Source organism: Notolepis coatsorum (assembly GCF_963971535.1).
Source record: "Notolepis coatsorum genome assembly, chromosome: 13".
Taxonomy (NCBI): domain Eukaryota; kingdom Metazoa; phylum Chordata; class Actinopteri; order Aulopiformes; family Paralepididae; genus Notolepis; species Notolepis coatsorum.
In genome coordinates this window covers 104,225,457-104,247,806 of record NC_140177.1, presented here as the reverse complement: position 1 = coordinate 104,247,806, position 22,350 = coordinate 104,225,457, and the positions used below count along the sequence as shown (strand labels likewise).

Here is a 22,350-nt window from a genome sequence, read left to right as displayed (position 1 = left end):
GCCTGGGGATAGAAGCTTCTTCTGAGTCTTTCTGTGCTCGCCTTAAGACTCCGGTATCGCTTGCCTGACCGCAGCAGTTCAAAGAGGCAGTTGTTCGGGTGGCTCGAGTCCTTAATAATTCTCTTAGCCTTCCCCTTGCACCGCTTGTTGTAAATGTTCTGGAGGGTGGGAAGCCCCCCTCCAATTGTGCGTTCGGCTGAACGTGTCACTCTTTGTAGTCTGCTACGGTCTTGTGCAGTGCTATTCCCAAACCAGGAGGTGATGTTGCCGGTCAGGATGCTCTCTATTGTACATGAGTAGAAGTTCCTAAGGATCTTCTGACTGACTTGGAACTTCCTTAGGCGCCTGAGGAAGTAGAGGCGTTGTCGTGCCTTCTTCACAACACTGTCAATGTGTGTGGTCCATGTCAAGTCCTCGGATATGTGGGCTCCGAGGTACTTGAAACTGTTCACTCTCTCAACCGGTGCCCCGTCGATGCTGAGGGGTAGGTAGGCCCTCTCGTCGTTGGCAGAGATCAGGCCCACCACTACTGTGTCATCAGCAAATTTGATGATTGTGTTGTTGTTCCGCTGTGCTACGCAGTCATGTGTGTACAGGGAGTAGAGGAGGGGGCTCAGAACACAGCCCTGGGGGGCCCCTATGTTGAGCGTGATGGATGAGGAGGTGCAGTTGCCTGCTCTTACCACCTGGGGTCTGCCCGTCAGGAAGTCCAAGACCCACTGGCAGAGGTCATAGTTCAAACCCAGGTCCCTGAGCTTGGCTATGAGTTTGGAGGGGACTATGGTATTGAATGCTGAGCTGTAGTCGATGAACAGCATTCTCACATAGTTCCCCTGCCTCTTGTCCAGGTGTGATGCTGCTGTGTGCAGCACATGGGCTATGGCGTCCTCCGTGGACCTGTTGGGGCGATATGCAAATTGCAGGGGGTCCAGGTTGATGGGGAGGGAGGAACAGATGTAGCCCTTCACTAGCTTCTCAAAGCACTTCATGGCTATGGAGGTGAGGGCTACAGGGCAGTAGTCGTTGAGGCAAGCAGGCGTAGATTTTTTGGGTACAGGGATGATGGTGGACTTCTTCAGACAGGTGGGGATGACAGCCTGTTCCAAGGACAGGTTGAAGATGTCAGTGAATACCGGGGCCAGTTGGTCGGCACAAACTTTTAGGACGCGGCCGGGGATGCCGTCCGGTCCTGCTGCCTTCCTGATATTCACTTTTTTAAAGATCCGTCTCACCTCATGCTCTGTTACCCTGAACACTGAGTCTCCATCAACAGACCCCCCCCCCATTGCCGTGGTTTGTAGGCTGGTGTTGTTATTCACAGCCTCAAACCTCGCATAGAAGGAATTGAGATCATTTGCTAAGGAGATGTCACTGTTCAGTTTGAGGGAGGTGCCTTTGTAATCTGTCATTGTTCTGAGGCCCTGCCACATGCCTCTAGAGTCAGCCTGTTCAAACTGAAGTTCAACTTTATCCCTGTAACGCCGTTTTGCCTCTATTACTGCTCTCCTGAAGTTGTATCTTGCCGTCTTGTGTTCTTCCATGTTGCCTGTCACCAGCCCTGTGTTGTAGGCTGATGTGCGCACTTTCAGAGCCTCACGGACGGATTTATCTACCCAGGGCTTTTGATTTGGGTAGATTCTAATTGTGGTAGAGGGGATTGTTTCTTCTACCAGAGTACAGACAAAGTCAAGCACCGTTTCAGTGTATTCGTTAATATTGGCTGTGTTATCACGGAATACACTCCAGTATGTGCATTCAAGTGCAGCTTGGAGTGTCTCCTCTGACGTCACGGTCCAACGCTTAACCTCTCGCGAGACCACCAAGCTCTGACTGCATCAAAGGAACATTTAAAAGCATACCTAGCAATGACTTAAGGATAAAAATCAACATGTGTGATTGTCTTCTTTGGTACAGAGAGGACCATCCTAATGACTGATACAAAGTGCAGTGGTGGGTGCGAGAGCCTGCACCCGTTACAAAACGTATGGCAGTATGGTACGCAGAATCCAGCTTTTTAAGCAGGGAGGAAGGAGCATGCATATGGATTACCTCGCCATAGTCTAATACAGGCAGAAAGGAACTCTGCACAATTCTCTTCCTGGCTTCAGACGGGAAACATTTATTTAACCGGAAGAAAAAGCCCAGTTTAGGTCTAAGTCTTCTCAGTAGGTTCCCAATATGAACATCAAAGGCCATCTTTTCATCAATCCATATGCCCAGATATTTATAGGATGCTACTTTGATGCCTGTAATGTGCCTGTGACATCTTGCACTGTGTCGTGACCAACATTTCAGGTTAAGTGTTACCATTTCTTCCTCCATGTTGATCCCCAGTGAGTCAAAAGTATTGTTCCCTCAAGTGCAAGTCCAACAAACATGGCTCTCTCGACACATGCCTCCTTACATTGTTTAGGCTACACTCCACCCAACAGTAATGTGTATGTGTGCTTGGTGACACCTCCAACCCTTACTCCATCTTTCACCCAAGAGATGTTCCTCACTCAACCCGAGGGGACGGTGTATACTAACCCCTAACATCTCAACCTGAGGCCATTAGTCTTCCGCTGCACCCAGAGACATGCTTGGCTGAAGTGTTTATGCTGAGGTACTTATAACAATTAGCCGCCACGTCGTCCTCTGGAAGAGAAGACTGCCCATTGTGATTTTTCACTTTTCGTCCCCCTTGGATGCAGGTGTGGTCCTCTGGGCCTGGTGTTTATGCTGCCCCGGGGTGGTGCTTGATACCACACATCCACACCACATCCAAACAATGGACCCCTGCTCTCCTCGGCAGGTTAATCATTAGGATCGTGGATGTAATAGGTCTTCAAACTGAGGCCCTATCTGGTCTAAACTAGAGTTGTTCCGATACCGATACCAGTATCGGAAATGCCGCCGATACTGCCTAAAATGCTGGTATCGGTATTGGCGAGTACACGTAAATTCTAGCCTCCGATCCCATGACGTCATTTATCTCCTGCCGAGAGTGAGGATTATAAAATGAACGTGTTTTAAAGTGTGATGCCGTTTGTCATTTTAACAGCAGATACACTTTCTTAAATTCCATTGTCCCGACAGAGCGGTGTGACGGGGAGCTCGGACGGGATGTGTTTTGCTTGCTGGTGTTATGATAGCATTAGCTAGTTGGAACAACATCCGCTTTAACATTACATCAAATCAGATGATCGCCTGTCCTTTCTCCAGGACCTGACACTGTCCGTCTATCAACAATAATGCACCCACGGTGAATCGTATTTAAGTCAAGTAGCTACTGACTAGCGTTAGCTGACTAACGTTATCAAATGTCAATGCGGGGAAGACGAGCTAGGTCAGCTAGCTTAGCTTGTTAACGTTACCTTGGCTAAAGTTGGTGCTATTCATAATCCAGCAATAATGGCTGCAGACCTGCAAGCAAAGTACAGCAAGTTCCAAGTGCCAAAGGATAAGAGTCTGAGGCGGAGTCTCAAAAGAGAATGTTGAATATTTATTTTGCATCGAAAAATCACAACATAAACGGTAATACTAGCTACCGTACTTTTCGCACTATAAGCCGCACCCGACTATAAGCCGCAGCAGCTAAATTGAATGATGTGTACATATATAAGCCGCACTGGACTATACGCCGCAGGTGTTTTAATGTTTAATTACCATATGTAAGGGTTCGTGCACAGAGGGGATTGTCACAATACTGTCGGACAAATAACAAGAATTAACTCATTTACAAGTTGTATTAAGTTTAGCAAATAAGGGAACAGATAAATAACATTTCAATGCAGTAAAAAAAGCTATATTTTCGGGTTTGGTCCACAATAAGCCGCACCGTTATATAAGCCGCAGGGTCGAAAAATGGGGGGAAAAGCCGCGGCTTATAGTCCGAAAAGTACGGTACTAGCTTACAGACTGGGTAGCGAGTGCAACACCGTCTAACGTCCGTGCGGATCATTGGAGTAGGGTATATCTGCAGTGCCGTGGCCCCATACTCATTGATTAATGATACTAATACTAATCTATACAATCACCTGTTGTTGAATAAATACCATTACTTTCTAGTTATTACTAAAAAACAGTATATATAAAACAGTATCTGTAAAAAAATATATATATATATATAATTTATATAATATTTATTATTATTTTTTAATGTATGCACTGGTATCGGCTCAGTATCGGTATCGGCCGATACCCAAAGCTTAGGTATCTGAATCGGATCGGGAAGGAAGAAATGGTATCGGAACATCTCTAGTCTAAACCTCCCCCTCCTGTGTTATGTTTATATGAAGGGTAATGGCGAGTGCAATAAAAATACCTTTCACTCATTCACAGGGCTTGCAATTGAAATATCAGCCCATCGCATAATTATTTTGATTGTCGCTGGTTTGAATTGAAATTGATTGATTGAATTGATTGATTGATTGATTGACATTTTTTACAGATTGCAGAATGGGTACAATACAGTACAGCTCGGGCGGCTGGGTGGCGCAGCGGACATTGTGCTTGTCACCAAAGCAAGAGACACCGGGTTCGACTCCGGCTGTCGGCGTTGCCTCCGGCTTGGGCCAGCCGTCATACTAACTTAATTGGCAGAGTTAGCGGGTGGAAGTCAATGGGTGGTAATCTGGACGTTGTGGACAGCGACTCCTACAGGTCGGTTGGGGACGCTTGCACAGCAGAGACAGGAACTGGCGGGGGTAGTGTGAGCCTCCCACACGTTATACCTCGCCAATGAGAGTCCGCGCTGGCAGGTGAAAAGATGTGACAGGCTGCCTCCTCGTGTATCGGAGGGGACACGTGATGCAAGGCTTCTATCCTCCCTACAACCGGCCAGTGGGGGGCATATGCAAGCAACGTTCAAGACGGTGGAGGGAAGAATTGGCACAGTTGGAATTGGGATGGGAGAAAAATTGAAAAAGAGGAGAAAAAATGGATAAAAAAATAATATAATATACAGTACAGTTCAATACACACAATTGTTAAGGGGATGCAGACCAGAGAAATACTTTCGTCTTGTTTACATCAGGGTCCCCCATTTTCAATTCATCATAACATAACATATGACATACAGATAGACAATACTGCTACATCTATACATTTATGACATACCAGATTTACAAATACAGTATTGTTTGTGATACAAAAAGAGTCCAGAAAAGAGAGTATAGTATATACATTTGACTGTATATAAACTGTACATTGGAGGAGGGGGGGGGGGGGGGGGGAACTGTACAAGTCTGTCGGTTCTACTAGCCACTTAGACCGGTCACCCAGCTTGTCTTCAATCAGTGTTTTCTGTTCTGAATGCTGCTTTGCTTACTAGTTGCCACTGTGGTTGGTTGACTGAAATTGTAGTGGCCATGATGCCAGTTCATTATGCTAGTCTCATCAGGGTCAGAAATGTAACAGGGTCTCGGTCGAAAAATGCCCCAGAAACATTATTAAATGCCCCCGGCATGGGACAAAAGTCCCCAATGGAATAAAGTGTAGAATATGGAAAAGAGGTTTTTATAGAGAGAGAGACCTCATTTTCACAAATATGAGAAGATTTTATGGAATTACCCCTAAACGATGAAGAAATTAAATCTCCTACTCTGGTCTAGGAGGTAATAGACCTATCTCAAACCCTGCCCTCTTTTCTTGATCCTCCAATCACAACTGTCGCTTACCTCGGACAAACCAAGTTTGTCCGAGGTAAGCGACAGTTGTGATTGGAGGATCAAGAAAAGAGGGCAGGGTTTGAGACAGGTCCATTACCAGGGGAAGGCAGATGAGAGAGGGATGTACTGTAAATTGGGATGACGATGTGTTTGTTGCTATAGAGGTAGTGTACCTGTACTTGTTATCAGGGGTGTAAATACAAGGGCTGCACCTCGGCCCATTGTGCTGGTGGTCCCTCCACCAGGGCCGGAGTAGAAATATACAGGGCCCCTGGGGAAGAAAGTGCTTCGGGCCCCCTTGTCCCTGATATGGGGCATAACTAGGGGGTGAATGAATGAATGAATGAAAACTTTATTTAACAGATTGCAGAATGGGTACAATACAGTACGGCTCAATACACACAATTGTTAAGGGGATGCAGACCTGAGAAAGACTTTTGTCTTGTTTCCATCAGGGTCCCCCATTTTCAATTCATATAGACATTTATGACATACACAACATACATGACATATAGGTATTTAGTACTGATACATTTGTGACATAAACGGTATTCAAATATACAGTACTGTTACCCCTAGATCCTGACAGAGTATATACATATGATGGGGAGGGGACTGTACATTAGGAGGGGGTGGGTGGGTGGGAGGGAAATATACATACGGCGGGGAGGGAATATATACATGCGGTGGGGAGGAGACTGTCTATTAGGAGGTGGTGGGGTTTTTGGACATTACGGTGGCCAGTTTCGAATTGCAGCCTCCCGTAGGTGCTCTTTAAGAGCGGTTTTGAATGTGGGCAGGGATTCACATTCCTTTACAGCTTTGGGTAGGGCGTTCCACATTGATGTGGCATAATTGCGAAACGTGTTTAGTCCCTTGTTTGAGCCAAATCTGGGTTTAACATGATTTGTTGAGCTTCCTCTGGTGTAGTGGTTGTGGTATTCACTGACCTTTGGGAAGTATTTTGACATGTACATGGGTACCTTAGTCGTATAGTGCAGTGGTTCTCAAACTTTTTACACCAAGTACCACCTGAGAACGTAGCTGGCTCTCCAAGTACCACCATATGACCGGCATTAAAATACAGTCTATTCAGCTATGCACAGTTCACGCAGGAGGCAAATGTATTCCTAATACCATTATTTATTGTTAACTTTTGTCAGACACAGCCACAATGTACAAAGGGATAGCACTAGAACTAGCAAACGCTTCCACACAACTCATACAATGCAAGGGGCATTGAGAACATATAACTAACATTCTCACATAGCAAGTGAGAAAATTAAGAACTGTATTTCAGCAAATGTACCTCTCTCTCTCTCTCTCTCTCTCTCTCTCTCTCAGCAATTGTCCGTCATTCTCTCTCTCACACACACAATTATTTTGTTACAAAAACTTAATTTCCTGCATTCTGGTGCAGGAATTTTTGAAATTTTACCCTTTAAATGCCAGTGTTTGTGATGGGCATCACAAATTATTGTAAAAAAGAAAAGAAAACACATATTCAATACATTTTTGAATGTTTACCCTTTAAATGCCAGTTTGTGTGATGGCATCACAAATTATTGTTAAAAAAAACACAAAGTAAAATATTTTCAATATATCAAATGCAAAGTAAATTTTTCTGGGGGGGATTATTACAGGCTAGGCATGTGTCAATGATTAGCAGCAACACAGATTTTGATGTTTTTTTTTAATGTCAGATTTAACACCAACTCTTTTCAGAAATGTGGGAGTATTTCATTTTTTATCTGACATTACAAAAAAAATCTAAAAAGATAATTGGTTATGATGATCAGGGCTGAAGTTGAATTAAAGATTTATGACTGTTTAGACTGCATTACTCTCTGTCACAGTGATCTCCTGGTTGTTCCCCACTTAGGTTATCTAACTATCACGCCGCCGCAACCAGAAACACTGGCCTGGCTTGCTTCTAAGTTCAGTGGCCTGACTGCAAATTAATTTTTTTGCTTTTTTGTACCACAGTTTGAGAACCACTGGTATAGTGTATCTTGTAGACCAGGCCCATTGCAAGTTGCTGTACTCTGTCGTCTACTCTAAGCCATCCTAGGTTGTCAAAGTGGGCAGGGGTGAGGTGGGTTCTGGGGGTAAGGTCAAGTAGTAGTCTGACCAGTTTGTTTTGTGATGTTTGTAATCTTGTTTTAAGCGCCTTTGAGGTGCTTTGGTACCATGAGGTGCACGCATAGTCGTAGTACCCTTGAATGAGTGCTCCTGCCAGAGTCTTCAGGGTATTCTTGTTTACCAGAGAGGAGATCCGGTACAAGAATCTAGTTCGTTGGTTGACTTTTTTTTATTACATTGGATGCCATTTTGTCACAGGAAAGATTTGCCTCTAGGATGGAACCCAGGTAGGTAATTCCGTCTTTCCTTGTGACAATATTGTCACCCACTGTAATTGAGAAGCCGTCGGTCTTGCTGAGTTTGTTATTTGAACCGAAGAGAATGGACTCTGTTTTGCCCATGTGTAATGATAGTTTGTTATCAGTGAGCCATATGCAGATTTTTCCTAGTTCCGAGCTGAGGGTTTTTTCAACCTGCAACTTGTTCTTGTCAGAGACCAGCAGGGCTGAGTCGTCCGCAAACAGGAACAAGTTGCAGTCACAGGCTGACGACATGTCATTTGCATAAATTAGGAAGAGTAGCGGTCCTAGTATGCTTCCTTGTGGAACACCACAGCTCACTGTGAGGGGGGGGGATAGAGTACCGTTTACCTCTACCATCTGTTCTCTCCCCTCCAGGTAGGATTGCATCCAGCTCACTGATAAACTATCAAAACCAATTGCTTTTAGCTTGTCAATCAGAATGGAGTGATTGACAGTGTCGAAGGCCTTTTGTAGGTCCAGCATGACCATGCCGCAGTATTTGCCAGCGTCCACCTCTTGTTTGATGTGGTCGTTCAAATAGAGGAGGCATGTGTCAGTGGAGTGGGATGTTCTGAAGCCAGATTGGAATTCGTAGATTAGATTTTTTTCCGCCAGGTACTTTTTCGACCTGTTCGTAGACTATTTTCTCCATGACTTTCGAGATGGAGGTAAGAATAGAAACAGGGCGGTAGTTGCCTGGGTCTAATTTGCTGCCCTTTTTGTGCAGAGGGGTCACTCTCGCAATTTTGAAGTCCTTGGGGCACTAGTGGAATGTTCCCCCCGGAGGAAAATTATTATTCTGAATACATAAATGAAAAGAAAATGCTCTGGAATACTCATATCAAGAGCCTTCTGTTAAAGCATATCTGACTAAATTGGGGCCAGTTCTACTAAAATCATGCTTACATGGGCACATGTTCACAAAAATGTGTGAGTTGATGCAATTCATCTACACATGAACCTAGGGCTCTCTGGGCCTTTGGTGGTCCAGGGTCGCTAAAGCTCCACGGGCCCCAGGGCTTTGGTGGTCCAGGGTCGCTAAAGCTCCACGGGCCCCAGGGCTTTGGTGGTCCAGGGTCGCTAAAGCTCCACGGGCCCCAGGGCTTTGGTGGTCCAGGGTCGCTAAAGCTCCACGGGCCCCAGGGCTTTGGTGGTCCAGGGTCGCTAAAGCTCCACGGGCCCCAGGGCTTTGGTGGTCCACGGCCACTAATGCTCCACGGGCCCCAGGGCAGTTGTCCAGTAGCCTGGTTGCTAATCCAGACATGCCCTCCCCAAGAGTTCCCACTACACTACATAAAATAGTTACAGGATTAACATCATCAACAGTTACTTACAAGAAACAGCCCCCATGAAAATTCCTCCCCTTGGGCACATTGTGGCCCAGTACTGCCAGGGCCTCCTCCTTGTTGTAGTCTACCACCGCAACTTGATGACAGCCTCCATATAAGTACCAAGTGGCTTGGGGAGTCGGGGGAAGGTGGCACAATGAAATATGTAATATGTAGTATCTAAATATAAGTACGGGCTGCCTAGGAAGTCAGGAGAAGAGACGAATACGTGTCTCTTCCTCCTTAAACGTCTGAGGCATGACTCCAGCGCTGTGTCCCACTAAGCATGGCAGGAATGTACGCTATGGCTAAACAGGCCTGTTTCTTTTACGGCAAGCGAGAGGTGTGCCTAGAGCTCGACGTCGCCCACCACCTCACTGGGAGAATGTGCTTGTTTGAAAACGGCATTCCTCCTCCAGTGGTTTTTATTGGTGGTCTGTAGACACATACACACACCATCTCAAATTTTGTAGGTCCATTTCTCTCTCTCTCTCTCTCTCTCTCTCTCTCTCTCTCTCTCTCTCTCTCTCTCTCTCTCTCTCTCTCTCTCTCTCTCTCTCTCTTCCCTTAAGTGCTGTTTCCCCCCCCCTCATCCCCCCATGTTACTGTCACCGCCATCGCTAGCGGTCAGACGGTCATTCCTTATCTATAATTGAATAAACTGAGATGTTCTCCTCTCCGCTTTCTACCAAAGACCACCTACGCTGCTGTGTCTCTTTCAGAGGGTTGAAGACCCTGACGGTTTGTTATTAAAGGAATACTTAATCTTTTCTCCTTTTTTCATAAAAGGAGAGTGGGCATTATACTCTTTTTGTAGTATTTTATCTTTTTAATGAGACAGCAGGAAGGCTGAGAGGGAGAGTAGGAGAGACACAGGAGAAACGGTTCTTTATTGAGCCAGTAGGAAGGCTGCAAGGGAGACAGAGTAGGAGACACACAGGAGAAAATGTTCTTTATTGAGACAGCAAGAAGGCTGAGAGGGAGACAGAGTAGGAGTCACAGGAGCGAAGGTTCTTTATTGAGACGGTAGGAAGGATGAGAGGGAGTCAAAGTAGGGGAGACTCAGGAGAGACGGTTCTTTATTGAGACAGTAGGAAGGCTGAGAGGGAGACGGAGTAGGAGAGACACAGGAGAGAAGGTTCTTTATTGAGCCAGTAGGAAGGCTGAGAGGGAGAGAGTAGGGGAGACACAGGAGAGACACAAGAGAGAAGGTTCTTTATTGAGCCAGTAGGAAGGCTAAGAGGAGGACACCGTAGGAGAGACGGGAAAATAGGTTCTGGCAGGATTTTTTTTTAAAGGGGAGCACAAACTGATTGAAGAGTCTTTCTGAGAAAACAAGGTTTCTCTCACTGCAGTCACATGGCACACGCCGAATGTGCCATGTGATTACCGTAATTTTCTACCTAAATGGGCAATTATAATTTGTGAATGGACGAACAGTAGCAATGTATTTAATAGCTGTGGAACAGAAATATTATAACGTTATTGATGGATACCGTCATCATTTTCACATATCTTGGTATACTGTCATACCATAACCTCTTAAGCCCTAGCCATATTTTCAGAAAAAAAGTAAATGGAAGATTGCTCCACTTCTACAAGGTCAATTTGCATGTTATTGGTATCTAGGGACATCTATGGACCTCAGGGAATGTATTCCCAATGCCAGAAATATTGTGTCTTGTTACTATGCTTGAGTAAATTGTAATTACTAATTAAATAATTGTACCACCAGCCGCCCGTTACAGGGCAGTAAAGACTGTGAATGAAATCTACTGTAAGTACAGTTACTCTTGTATAATGTCCATAACTCCACAATTTTTTACCGGATTGCAACGTGTTTTTTTCCTAGATGTTCACAGAAAGGTAAAGAAACAATATACATTTAAGGCAATAACGTTGGTTTGTTCGACCTGTGAGATATAAACACGATTTTCACGTCAATATCTGTAAAAGAAAAATGGTTGGACTACGTTTGTATGCCGCCGGTGTGAGCTGGGTAGTGTAATTTTATGAAATTTAGACGTCCATCGAAAGCCATGGGTCTCCTCTTTCTTAGGACTACTACGATTTCATGACTGCTTCCTGTCCTTGTGTCTATATCGTCCATTTTCCGGTGTAATACGCAGAGATTTTTATAAGCTCATATTTAGCAAATAACACTTAAAAACATTGGTAAATAAACGTAGTGCTGAAAATATATACTTTTACTGCTGTGTATATGTTTGATTTTTGTTGATAGTGTTAGGGTCTTTACTCTTGGCTACATGTGAAAAAGAAACGCAACATCACTTAATACGGACTGTATTGATCTATTTGTGACGCAAAATAAATCTCGGCCCGGTACCTGATCGGGCTTAAGAGGTTATACCACCCAAGCCTGCTTCAGCCATCCAGGAGTTAGTCCTTAGTTAGTGTTGTGTTAGTTGTGTATTGAATGCACAGCGCAGAGTTGCAATTCAACTTAATTTCCATTAAATGGGGATATTTTAATTAAAGCATGCCTCACGACCTAGTATTGCTTTATGTGTATTTCCCCCCAAGATAAGTTCATTATTATAAGCAACGTTTTGTTTTGTTTTTTATTCCCAAGCTTAACTTCCCATGAAAAATGTCCGGAAATAATTTTCCTACCCTTTGCAACCCTGTGTGTGTGTGTATGTCCCAACACAGGTGCATGCATGTACACACACGCACGCACGCACGCACGCACACATACACGCATACATTCCCTAACTCCTTACCCTAACCTTAATGACTACATGCCTAAACCTAACACTTATTCTAACCATATCAGTATTTCAATTTAAAGTTTAGTGTATTTTATACAGGGAAGTACAACAAAAAGTGGATTTTTAATCTGACAAAGTGCAAATAAGTACCGTTTCACAGTTTGTTTCAATTAAATGCAACATCCAGAAGTCTTTATTGTTTATCAGAGTGCTGATGCTAAAGATGCTGATTAAACTGCCAACTAATCAGAATTCTTAAATTGAGTGGTGTTCCCTCTTTTAAGAGTTGTCTATTATTGTCTGTGATAATGAATTGTATGTGATAATGAATTGTATGTGATATCCAAAGTTATCCTTGGGTTTTCATCATTACGGTTCTGTTTGTTTTTCTTTGCAGAGAGAATCATAGATATAATTTTAACTGCGACCAAAAACTATGGTCTGGGAGAGGAGCTGGACAGGTAATTACTTGTGGATATGAACAACACAAATTAATCTCACACACGGTCTCACCTTTTCAACATACACGCACAAACCACAAACACAGTCACTCTTTCATAAAGCCACAAATATCTACTAGGTTTGGGTACCGCACTCTGTACTTTTTAAGGTTACCAACCAAATTACATTCATGTTAGATCAATCGGTACCAATTTCCGGTACCTTTTATGTTTAGTATAAAGTACAAGAGTGTAATACTAGACAAAAGGGAGCCTTTTCCACAAATATATAGGGATGCACGATATTGCTTTTTTGACACCGATACCGATAAATTTATGCTCCTCAAGCCGATAACCGATATCGATAACCGATATTTATTGTATTATAAAACATTTTTAATGTATATATATTTTTTTTTAACATGAAACAAAACATATCACAATACAATAATAATACATAAAAAGACTTCCCAGGACAATAACTTAACACCAACTTAAATGTGACCTAACCAGACAACAGAAACAAAAGCCAAGACAACAGTTTTGACTGATAAAGTGACCATATTTATTTTTCCAAATGAAAATTCACAATCCGTCAACAGCTTGTGGTGCATCCAACCTAAGACGCTCGAAGCTTTTTGTTCTTCTTTTTTCAAAGCGGAGCCTTGAAAAAGAGGCTTTGAGTGGACACATCACCACCTCACATCACCACCACAACGGGTCACCTGCGGCATCACCACCGCCACGGTGTTGGGGGCCCGCTTGTACCTATTGACGAGTCGTTTGCTAAATTAAAGAAGTTTGACAGAAGGGCAACCAGCCAGGCAGCGCCGTTATCTCACGGGACGAGTAGCTACATTAGTTAGCCAACAACCAGCCAGGCAACGCCGTTATCTCCCGGGACGAGTAGCTTCATTAGTTAGCCAGCAACCAGTCAAGCTAACGTTAGCATTCGGGAGATCCAGCAGCTTGTCGATGTGCTAATAGCCTCAGCAACCTAACGTTAGCTGGCTCCAGCAGATCGACAAGCTGCTGGAGCCAGCTAACGTTAGCTTGCTGAGGCTATTAGCACATCGACAAGCTGCTGGATCTCCGCGACGCTGAACTGCATGCGCCGGTCTGTCTGTCCGTCGTGGCGGTGGTGATGCCGCAGATGACCCGTCGGGCTGGATGTATTGCAAGTTGTTGCCCTTTTCCCTCCTTCTGGAACGTCTGCATTGCATTTATTACAAATAGCAAGCGATCTTTTTACTCTGAAACTCCGAGTACCGACGCGGCCATCTTCGTTGTTAACTTGCGTGGCTACGTCACAGCCAAGTAAGGGAGCGCTGGATTTGTGTAAAACGCCCTGTTCCTAAACCACACGCTGTCAGTCGTAGCACAGTACTGACAAAACGGGAGGAGCCTTTAGTCAAAACAAACGCACTTCATTCCAATTCACCCACACGGCATTTTTTTTTACCAAAAAATATATTAAATTATCGGAGCTATTAATAACGTTATCGAGTTTATCGGGATGACGTCATAATTGCTGATATCGGCCCGATAATTATCGTGCATCCCTACAAATATATATATATTACTGTCCCGTCTCTTGGGTCTTTAGAAAGACCAGACAAGGTCAGAGGAGTTTGATCATATTTACAGAGGATGGCCAGATAATGTTGATATTTAAACATTTTAAAACATAATGCATGAACATGCAATTTATTTTATGTGGTGTGTTACACAACAATAAATAACAATGTTGAAATTGATAAGTTTGGGCTTATTTTTTTACAACTGAAATAAAAGATTTTTGTTAATACAGAGAGAGAGTACAGAAAAAAGGAAAAGGAACTGGTATCGGTTCAAATGTGAACGGTACCCAACCCTAATATCTGCATATTTTCATCTTGATTATTTCTCCCTCTGTCGGTACTTGTAGCATTCTCATAATGTACTGTATGTCTACATGCACTACAAACTGGTGAGGGATATTGATTTATTCTTTTATTTTTGTGTCATACACACAAAATGCCCAACCCTCATGTGTTTATAAGACACCAAAACTACCATTGCAGTGTTCCATTATTTAATTACATTACATAATTACAGATTATTTATACAGCTCGGTCTTAAACAAGGTTTTCTGCCTTCTCTTCCAATCTTGACAAATACAATTACAAAAAAAGCATTCATTTTCATCCCGCTCAAGAAAATCAACATAAATGCAGGACATTTTTACTAAAAAGTACACCCCTTACATAATTACACCCCTTCGTAGACAGGACGGTGAAAGAAAAAGTGAACCTCATTCTCTGTTTTGCCTACAGTGTACAAGTGGCTCACACACACCAAACAAAGTCTGTCCTCCTCTGAAGTGGCATTAAACCTGCTGGTCTCTAGGGCTAGTGGTAATGTTCCTGACCTTATTTGTGCACATAGGAATCTTTCTTTCATTTAAATTATACTTCACATAAGGTTCTGCACTGTAGTTATTCTTTATGAGACAATACGTTGGCAATTTATGTTTATACTATATCAAAATAATTTTATACATGAAAAACATTCTACTCCTGAATATCACAAAATAACCCGTTCGGGAAAATGTATACTAAATCGTTCACATGAAATAAGGATTTCAACCCATTAGCCCAGGATTGACGACGCAAAAACTCCCAATTAAATAGAATTTTTAGTGAGTCTCTGATCCGACATCTTCACAAGTCTATTCTAAAGCCGAAACATTTGACATTTATGTTGGATGTTTGGAGGTTCCTGTCCCATATCTCCACGAATGGCCAAAACTGAAGTACACTTATGGACTCCCAAAAAGGATTTAATATCTCTGTGATGCACACTGTTGCGACTTAAATATTCACGGAAACACCAGAAGCATAGTCTGACTCAGGACACACATGTGAATCATAGAGTTGTGTATACGTATGGAATCCCAGATAACCACATTGTTTAACTTTGTTCAGTACATTTCCACCCATACATATACATTGCATATGCAGTTGGATTGTAAGATATCTGAAAGTTACATATGTGACCAATTGACAACTAGCTTGATGTACGCAACTCTGATAGCTGAAAACAAGACCGTTCAAACTAGTCTCCAAAACCTTGTTTAATCGCTTACTTGCTTTTTCTAATATTCAGTTCTAATTATCTCATTCTTATATTATGATATATTATCTAATGATTCTCAACTTGTATTGTTCTCTTGTGTTGCAGTTTGAGTTGCAGGAGGTGTATCATCGTTGGAAACGGTGGCATCCTGGCAAACAAGTCTCTGGGATCCCGCATAGATGACTATGATGTCGTAGTGAGGTGAGAAGACTTAAGTTAAACATGATGTCATAGTGAGGTGAGAAGACTAAGTTAAACATGATGTCATAGTGAGGTGAGAAGACTTAAGTTAAACATGATGTCATAGTGAGGTGAGAAGACTTAAGTTAAACATGATGTCATAGTGAGGTGAGAAGACTAAGTTAAACATGATGTCATAGTGAGGTGAGAAGACTAAGTTAAACATGATGTCATAGTGAGGTGAGAAGACTAAGTTAAACATGATGTCGTAGTGAGGTGAGAAGACTTAAGTTAAACATGATGTCATAGTGAGGTGAGAAGACTAAGTTAAACATGATGTCATAGTGAGGTGAGAAGACTAAGTTAAACATGATGTCATAGTGAGGTGAGAAGACTAAATTAAGTTAAACATGATGTCATAGTGAGGTGAGAAGACTAAGTTAAACATGATGTCATAGTGAGGTGAGAAGACTAAGTTAAACATGATGTCATAGTGAGGTGAGTAGACTAAGTTAAACATGATGTCATAGTGAGGTGAGAAGACTAAGTTAAACATGATGTCATAGTGAGGTGAGAAGACTAAGTTAAACATGATGTCATAGTGAGGTGAGAAGACTAAGTTAAACATGATGTCATAGTGAGGTGAGAAGACTTAAGTTAAACATGATGTCATAGTGAGGTGAGAAGACTAAGTTAAACATGATGTCATAGTGAGGTGAGAAGACTTAAGTTAAACATGATGTCATAGTGAGGTGAGAAGACTTAAGTTAAACATGATGTCATAGTGAGGTGAGAAGACTTAAGTTAAACATGATGTCATAGTGAGGTGAGAAGACTTAAGTTAAACATGATGTCATAGTGAGGTGAGAAGACTAAGTTAAACATGATGTCATAGTGAGGTGAGAAGACTTAAGTTAAACATGATGTCATAGTGAGGTGAGAAGACTTAAGTTAAACATGATGTCATAGTGAGGTGAGAAGACTAAGTTAAACATGATGTCATAGTGAGGTGAGAAGACTAAGTTAAACATGATGTCATAGTGAGGTGAGAAGACTAAGTTAAACATGATGTCGTAGTGAGGTGAGAAGACTTAAGTTAAACATGATGTCATAGTGAGGTGAGAAGACTAAGTTAAACATGATGTCATAGTGAGGTGAGAAGACTAAGTTAAACATGATGTCATAGTGAGGTGAGAAGACTAAATTAAGTTAAACATGATGTCATAGTGAGGTGAGAAGACTAAGTTAAACATGATGTCATAGTGAGGTGAGAAGACTAAGTTAAACATGATGTCATAGTGAGGTGAGTAGACTAAGTTAAACATGATGTCATAGTGAGGTGAGAAGACTAAGTTAAACATGATGTCATAGTGAGGTGAGAAGACTAAGTTAAACATGATGTCATAGTGAGGTGAGAAGACTAAGTTAAACATGATGTCATAGTGAGGTGAGAAGACTTAAGTTAAACATGATGTCATAGTGAGGTGAGAAGACTAAGTTAAACATGATGTCATAGTGAGGTGAGAAGACTTAAGTTAAACATGATGTCATAGTGAGGTGAGAAGACTTAAGTTAAACATGATGTCATAGTGAGGTGAGAAGACTTAAGTTAAACATGATGTCATAGTGAGGTGAGAAGACTTAAGTTAAACATGATGTCATAGTGAGGTGAGAAGACTTAAGTTAAACATGATGTCATAGTGAGGTGAGAAGGCTTAAGTTAAACATGATGTCATAGTGAGGTGAGAAGACTAAGTTAAACATGATGTCATAGTGAGGTGAGAAGACTAAGTTAAACATGATGTCATAGTGAGGTGAGAAGACTAAGTTAAACATGATGTCATAGTGAGGTGAGAAGACTTAAGTTAAACATGATGTCATAGTGAGGTGAGAAGACTAAGTTAAACATGATGTCATAGTGAGGTGAGAAGACTTAAGTTAAACATGATGTCATAGTGAGGTGAGAAGACTAAGTTAAACATGATGTCATAGTGAGGTGAGAAGACTTAAGTTAAACATGATGTCATAGTGAGGTGAGAAGACTAAGTTAAACATGATGTCATAGTGAGGTGAGAAGACTTAAGTTAAACATGATGTCATAGTGAGGTGAGAAGACTAAGTTAAACATGATGTCATAGTGAGGTGAGAAGACTTAAGTTAAACATGATGTCGTAGTGAGGTGAGAAGACTAAGTTAAACATGATGTCATAGTGAGGTGAGAAGACTAAGTTAAACATGATGTCATAGTGAGGTGAGAAGACTTAAGTTAAACATGATGTCGTAGTGAGGTGAGAAGACTTAAGTTAAACATGATGTCATAGTGAGGTGAGAAGACTAAGTTAAACATGATGTCATAGTGAGGTGAGAAGACTTAAGTTAAACATGATGTCATAGTGAGGTGAGAAGACTTAAGTTAAACATGATGTCATAGTGAGGTGAGAAGACTAAGTTAAACATGATGTCATAGTGAGGTGAGAAGACTTAAGTTAAACATGATGTCATAGTGAGGTGAGAAGACTAAGTTAAACATGATGTCATAGTGAGGTGAGAAGACTTAAGTTAAACATGATGTCATAGTGAGGTGAGAAGACTTAAGTTAAACATGATGTCATAGTGAGGTGAGAAGACTAAGTTAAACATGATGTCATAGTGAGGTGAGAAGACTTAAGTTAAACATGATGTCATAGTGAGGTGAGAAGACTAAGTTAAACATGATGTCATAGTGAGGTGAGAAGACTAAGTTAAACATGATGTCATAGTGAGGTGAGTAGACTAAGTTAAACATGATGTCATAGTGAGGTGATAAGACTAAGTTAAACATGATGTCATAGTGAGGTGAGAAGACTAAGTTAAACATGATGTCATAGTGAGGTGAGTAGACTAAGTTAAACATGATGTCATAGTGAGGTGAGTAGACTAAGTTAAACATGATGTCATAGTGAGGTGAGTAGACTAAGTTAAACATGATGTCATAGTGAGGTGAGTAGACTAAGTTAAACATGATGTCATAGTGAGGTGAGAAGACTAAATTAAGTTAAACATGATGTCATAGTGAGGTGAGAAGACTAAATTAAGTTAAACATGATGTCATAGTGAGGTGAGAAGACTAAATTAAGTTAAACATGATGTCATAGTGAGGTGAGAAGACTAGATTAAGTTAAACATGATGTCATAGTGAGGTGAGAAGACTAGACTAAGTTAAACATGATGTCATAGTGAGGTGAGAAGACTAGACTAAGTTAAACATGATGGCATAGTGAGGTGAGAAGACTAGATTAAGTTAAACATGATGTCAATGACGTGAGAAGACTAAATTAAGTTAAACATGATGTCATAGTGAGGTGAGAAGACTAGATTAAGTTAAACATGATGTCATAGTGAGGTGAGAAGACTAAATTAAGTTAAACATGATGTCATAGTGAGGTGAGAAGACTAAATTAAGTTAAACATGATGTCATAGTGAGGTGAGAAGACTAAATTAAGTTAAACATGATGTCATAGTGAGGTGAGAAGACTAGATTAAGTTAAACATGATGTCATAGTGAGGTGAGAAGACTAGACTAAGTTAAACATGATGGCATAGTGAGGTGAGAAGACTAGATTAAGTTAAACATGATGTCAATGACGTGAGAAGACTAAATTAAGTTAAACATGATGTCATAGTGAGGTGAGAAGACTAAATTAAGTTAAACATGATGTCATAGTGAGGTGAGAAGACTAGATTAAGTTAAACATGATGTCATAGTGAGGTGAGAAGACTAGACTAAGTTAAACATGATGGCATAGTGAGGTGAGAAGACTAAATTAAGTTAAACATGATGTCATAGTGAGGTGAGAAGACTAAATTAAGTTAAACATGATATCATAGTGAGGTGAGAAGACTAAATTAAGTTAAACATGATATCATAGTGAGGTGAGAAGACTAGATGCAGTTAAACATTATGTCATAGTGAGGTGAGAAGACTAGATGTCGCGGGGGCGACAGTGGCTCGGTAGGTAGAGCAGTCGTCTGGCATTCCGGAGGTTCCCACTTCAATTCCCGCTCCTCCTGGGCAGCGTGTCGATGTGTCCTTGAGCAAGACAATTAACCCCTAATTGCTCCCGATGAGCAGGTTGGCACCTTGCATGGTTGCCTCTGCCGTCGGTGTGTGAATATGTGGGTGAATGGGTAAAAATGTGAGTAACAAATTGTAAAGCGCTTTGGATAAAAGCGCTATATAAAAAAAGCAGCCATTTACCATTTAGATGATGTTAAACATGATGTTATAGTGAAGTGAGAAGACTAAATTAAACATGATGTCATAGTGAAGTGAGAAGACTAAATTAAATTACCATAATCTTGAATGATCCCTCAATGAAAATATTCTGACCCTAACCTTGCACTCTGACCTCTCTGAAGAAAGTCATATCTGTGTGTATTTATTTAGGATATTCTGAAAAAGAAATGTCTCATTTGTCTTGTGTAAATTGACAGTGAAGTAATCTAACATGAGAAGCAAACAAATCTTCAATTGGCACAGCTGTTGATGAAACACAGATCTTGTAAATTCAAGTTTTCTTTCCATCCGGGATGTGATTTTGTTGGGCTCTTTTGTAGTACGGATTACAAATTTGATTGAATCTTTTCCAAAAAATAATTGTGTTGCCGCCTGCTCACGACCCTCTCCGCTCCGCCTCAGGTTGAACGAGGCTCCGGTGAGTGGCTACGGCAGGGACGTAGGGACCAAGACCACCATGAGAATCACATACCCTGAGGGAGCCATCCAGAAGCCCGAGCGCTACGAGAAGGACTCTCTCTTCGTCTTCTCGGCTTTTAAACCACTGGACTTCAAGTGGCTCAGACAGATGGTCTTCAAGGAGAAGCTGGTAAGGACATTATTATGCATTCGTGGGTTTAGAACATCCAGTTAAGGGACACACAGATACCACCTTTTCACCGCTGATAATTGAGTGGGAGTCCAGACCCTTTTTTAAAGTTTTGGCTGAAACTCCCATTTTTCACTTGTGAAAATATAATTGACTTCAAATATCAGCCTTGTGTAATCGTCTGGGTATCTTTTGGGGGCATTTTCCCTGGTCCCTGTACATACATCCTCCTTTTTGATCCAGTCTATTTCCTGCACTGTTCTAGTTCCACTTTTCCTCCGAAGATTATTTTTGACTTGCGACCGCAAACAACAAAGAGACGCCGGTCATTCACTCAACCTCACGACACGGTCACGAATATCCAGAATGACATCCAGGTTGAGAGAACCACTTGTGTGGTTTCATTTTGAGCATGAGCGATGTTGTTTTTACCTAAACCCACCGGCATACCCTTGTTAGAACATTTGACAGATTCCTTACTGTGTGTATAGCATAAGGCAGTCTTCCATTTTCATTGAGAATCGAAGAGGCTGGCATGCATGCATGCGAATGCCCACCGGATAGCTAGGATGTTTGGGATGGTTCGGATGCCTGTTGCGGTAAGGAGACTGGAGGAGTGTTTAGGAAAACCATTATGCTTGTAAACAGACGTCATGCTGCTTTTTCCCTTTCCACTCACAGTCTCATTCCTTCTGAGACCTGGAATGGATGCAGATTCAGTTCCCGTAACACTTGTTGAAGTGTTGGACATAAAGACATTAGTAGCGATGCACCGATGTCACTGGGGTATTGATTATTAGTTTAGTTTGGAGTCATTGGACAAAAATGACTCGAGATTGAATACATTTGTCCTCTATCATAGTGATCCAAATATCTTTCGTATGTGTCAAACAGGCTGATGTTGTTGAAATGGTCCCAACTTCTCCAAAATTTCAATGGAGAGTCTTTCTGTTTACTAGGCTCTGTCATGATGAATCGAATGCGACTTGGAGGGAAAATAATGAATTTGACATTCTAATCAAGATGCCGGCCCCCAGTAAAGAGAGAGTTTACTGTTGGACCATTTCATCTTCCTGGGTAAGTGTTTGACAAGTAGCCCGGAATTCATGTTTAGGTAATATAAAATACTTCTAAATAAAGTAAAATTAAATGACATAACGTACGGTAGATATGAAGCAAGCAAAGCGAGGTGGTACAATATACACCCGGGAACCAGCAAAGGTTCATCAGGCATTATGATGCATGTTGTATTATATTGCTTGTAATATTTGATGTGATTATGGCACGGCAGTAAACCGCAAAGCCTCTCAATGTACTTGTTCACGCGTACAATTGAACCATCTTCTTTAGGAATATGTAAATAGTTCTTGTGTAATTACTGTGAAACGGGGAACCCCCATATGAACTCCTCTTCTGCCCATCTGTTATCGTCCTACTCTCTTAAGCGACGGGGGCTTGCTCGGCAGGCTGAATTGGCTTTTTCTTATCTCCATTACGGGCTTAAAGTCAGCGTACATTTTGAATAGTGCCCATGTTCTCCCGAGAAAGAGAGAACGCACACGCAGGCACTTTGCTTTCGATCTCATTAAACGGGTCTTCTGTGTGTCACCGTCACACGGCGGTTAATCCGAGAACAATGGACGCGCGGTGAC

General features: G+C 41.8%; 1 protein-coding gene across 2 annotated transcripts in view; it reads left to right on the top strand.

Moving 5' to 3' along the window:
• The window catches only part of LOC311238651 (CMP-N-acetylneuraminate-beta-1,4-galactoside alpha-2,3-sialyltransferase-like), a 300,110-nt gene that overhangs the window by 182,039 nt on the left and 95,721 nt on the right, over positions 1 to 22,350 (top strand). For both annotated transcript variants that reach the window (XM_084326785.1, XM_084326784.1), the window contains 3 exons: positions 12,493 to 12,556; positions 15,758 to 15,853; positions 20,512 to 20,698. In XM_084326785.1, coding sequence (XP_084182911.1) covers positions 12,493 to 12,556; positions 15,758 to 15,853; positions 20,512 to 20,698 — 347 coding nt within the window. The remainder of the gene's footprint in view (positions 1 to 12,492; positions 12,557 to 15,757; positions 15,854 to 20,511; positions 20,699 to 22,350) is intronic.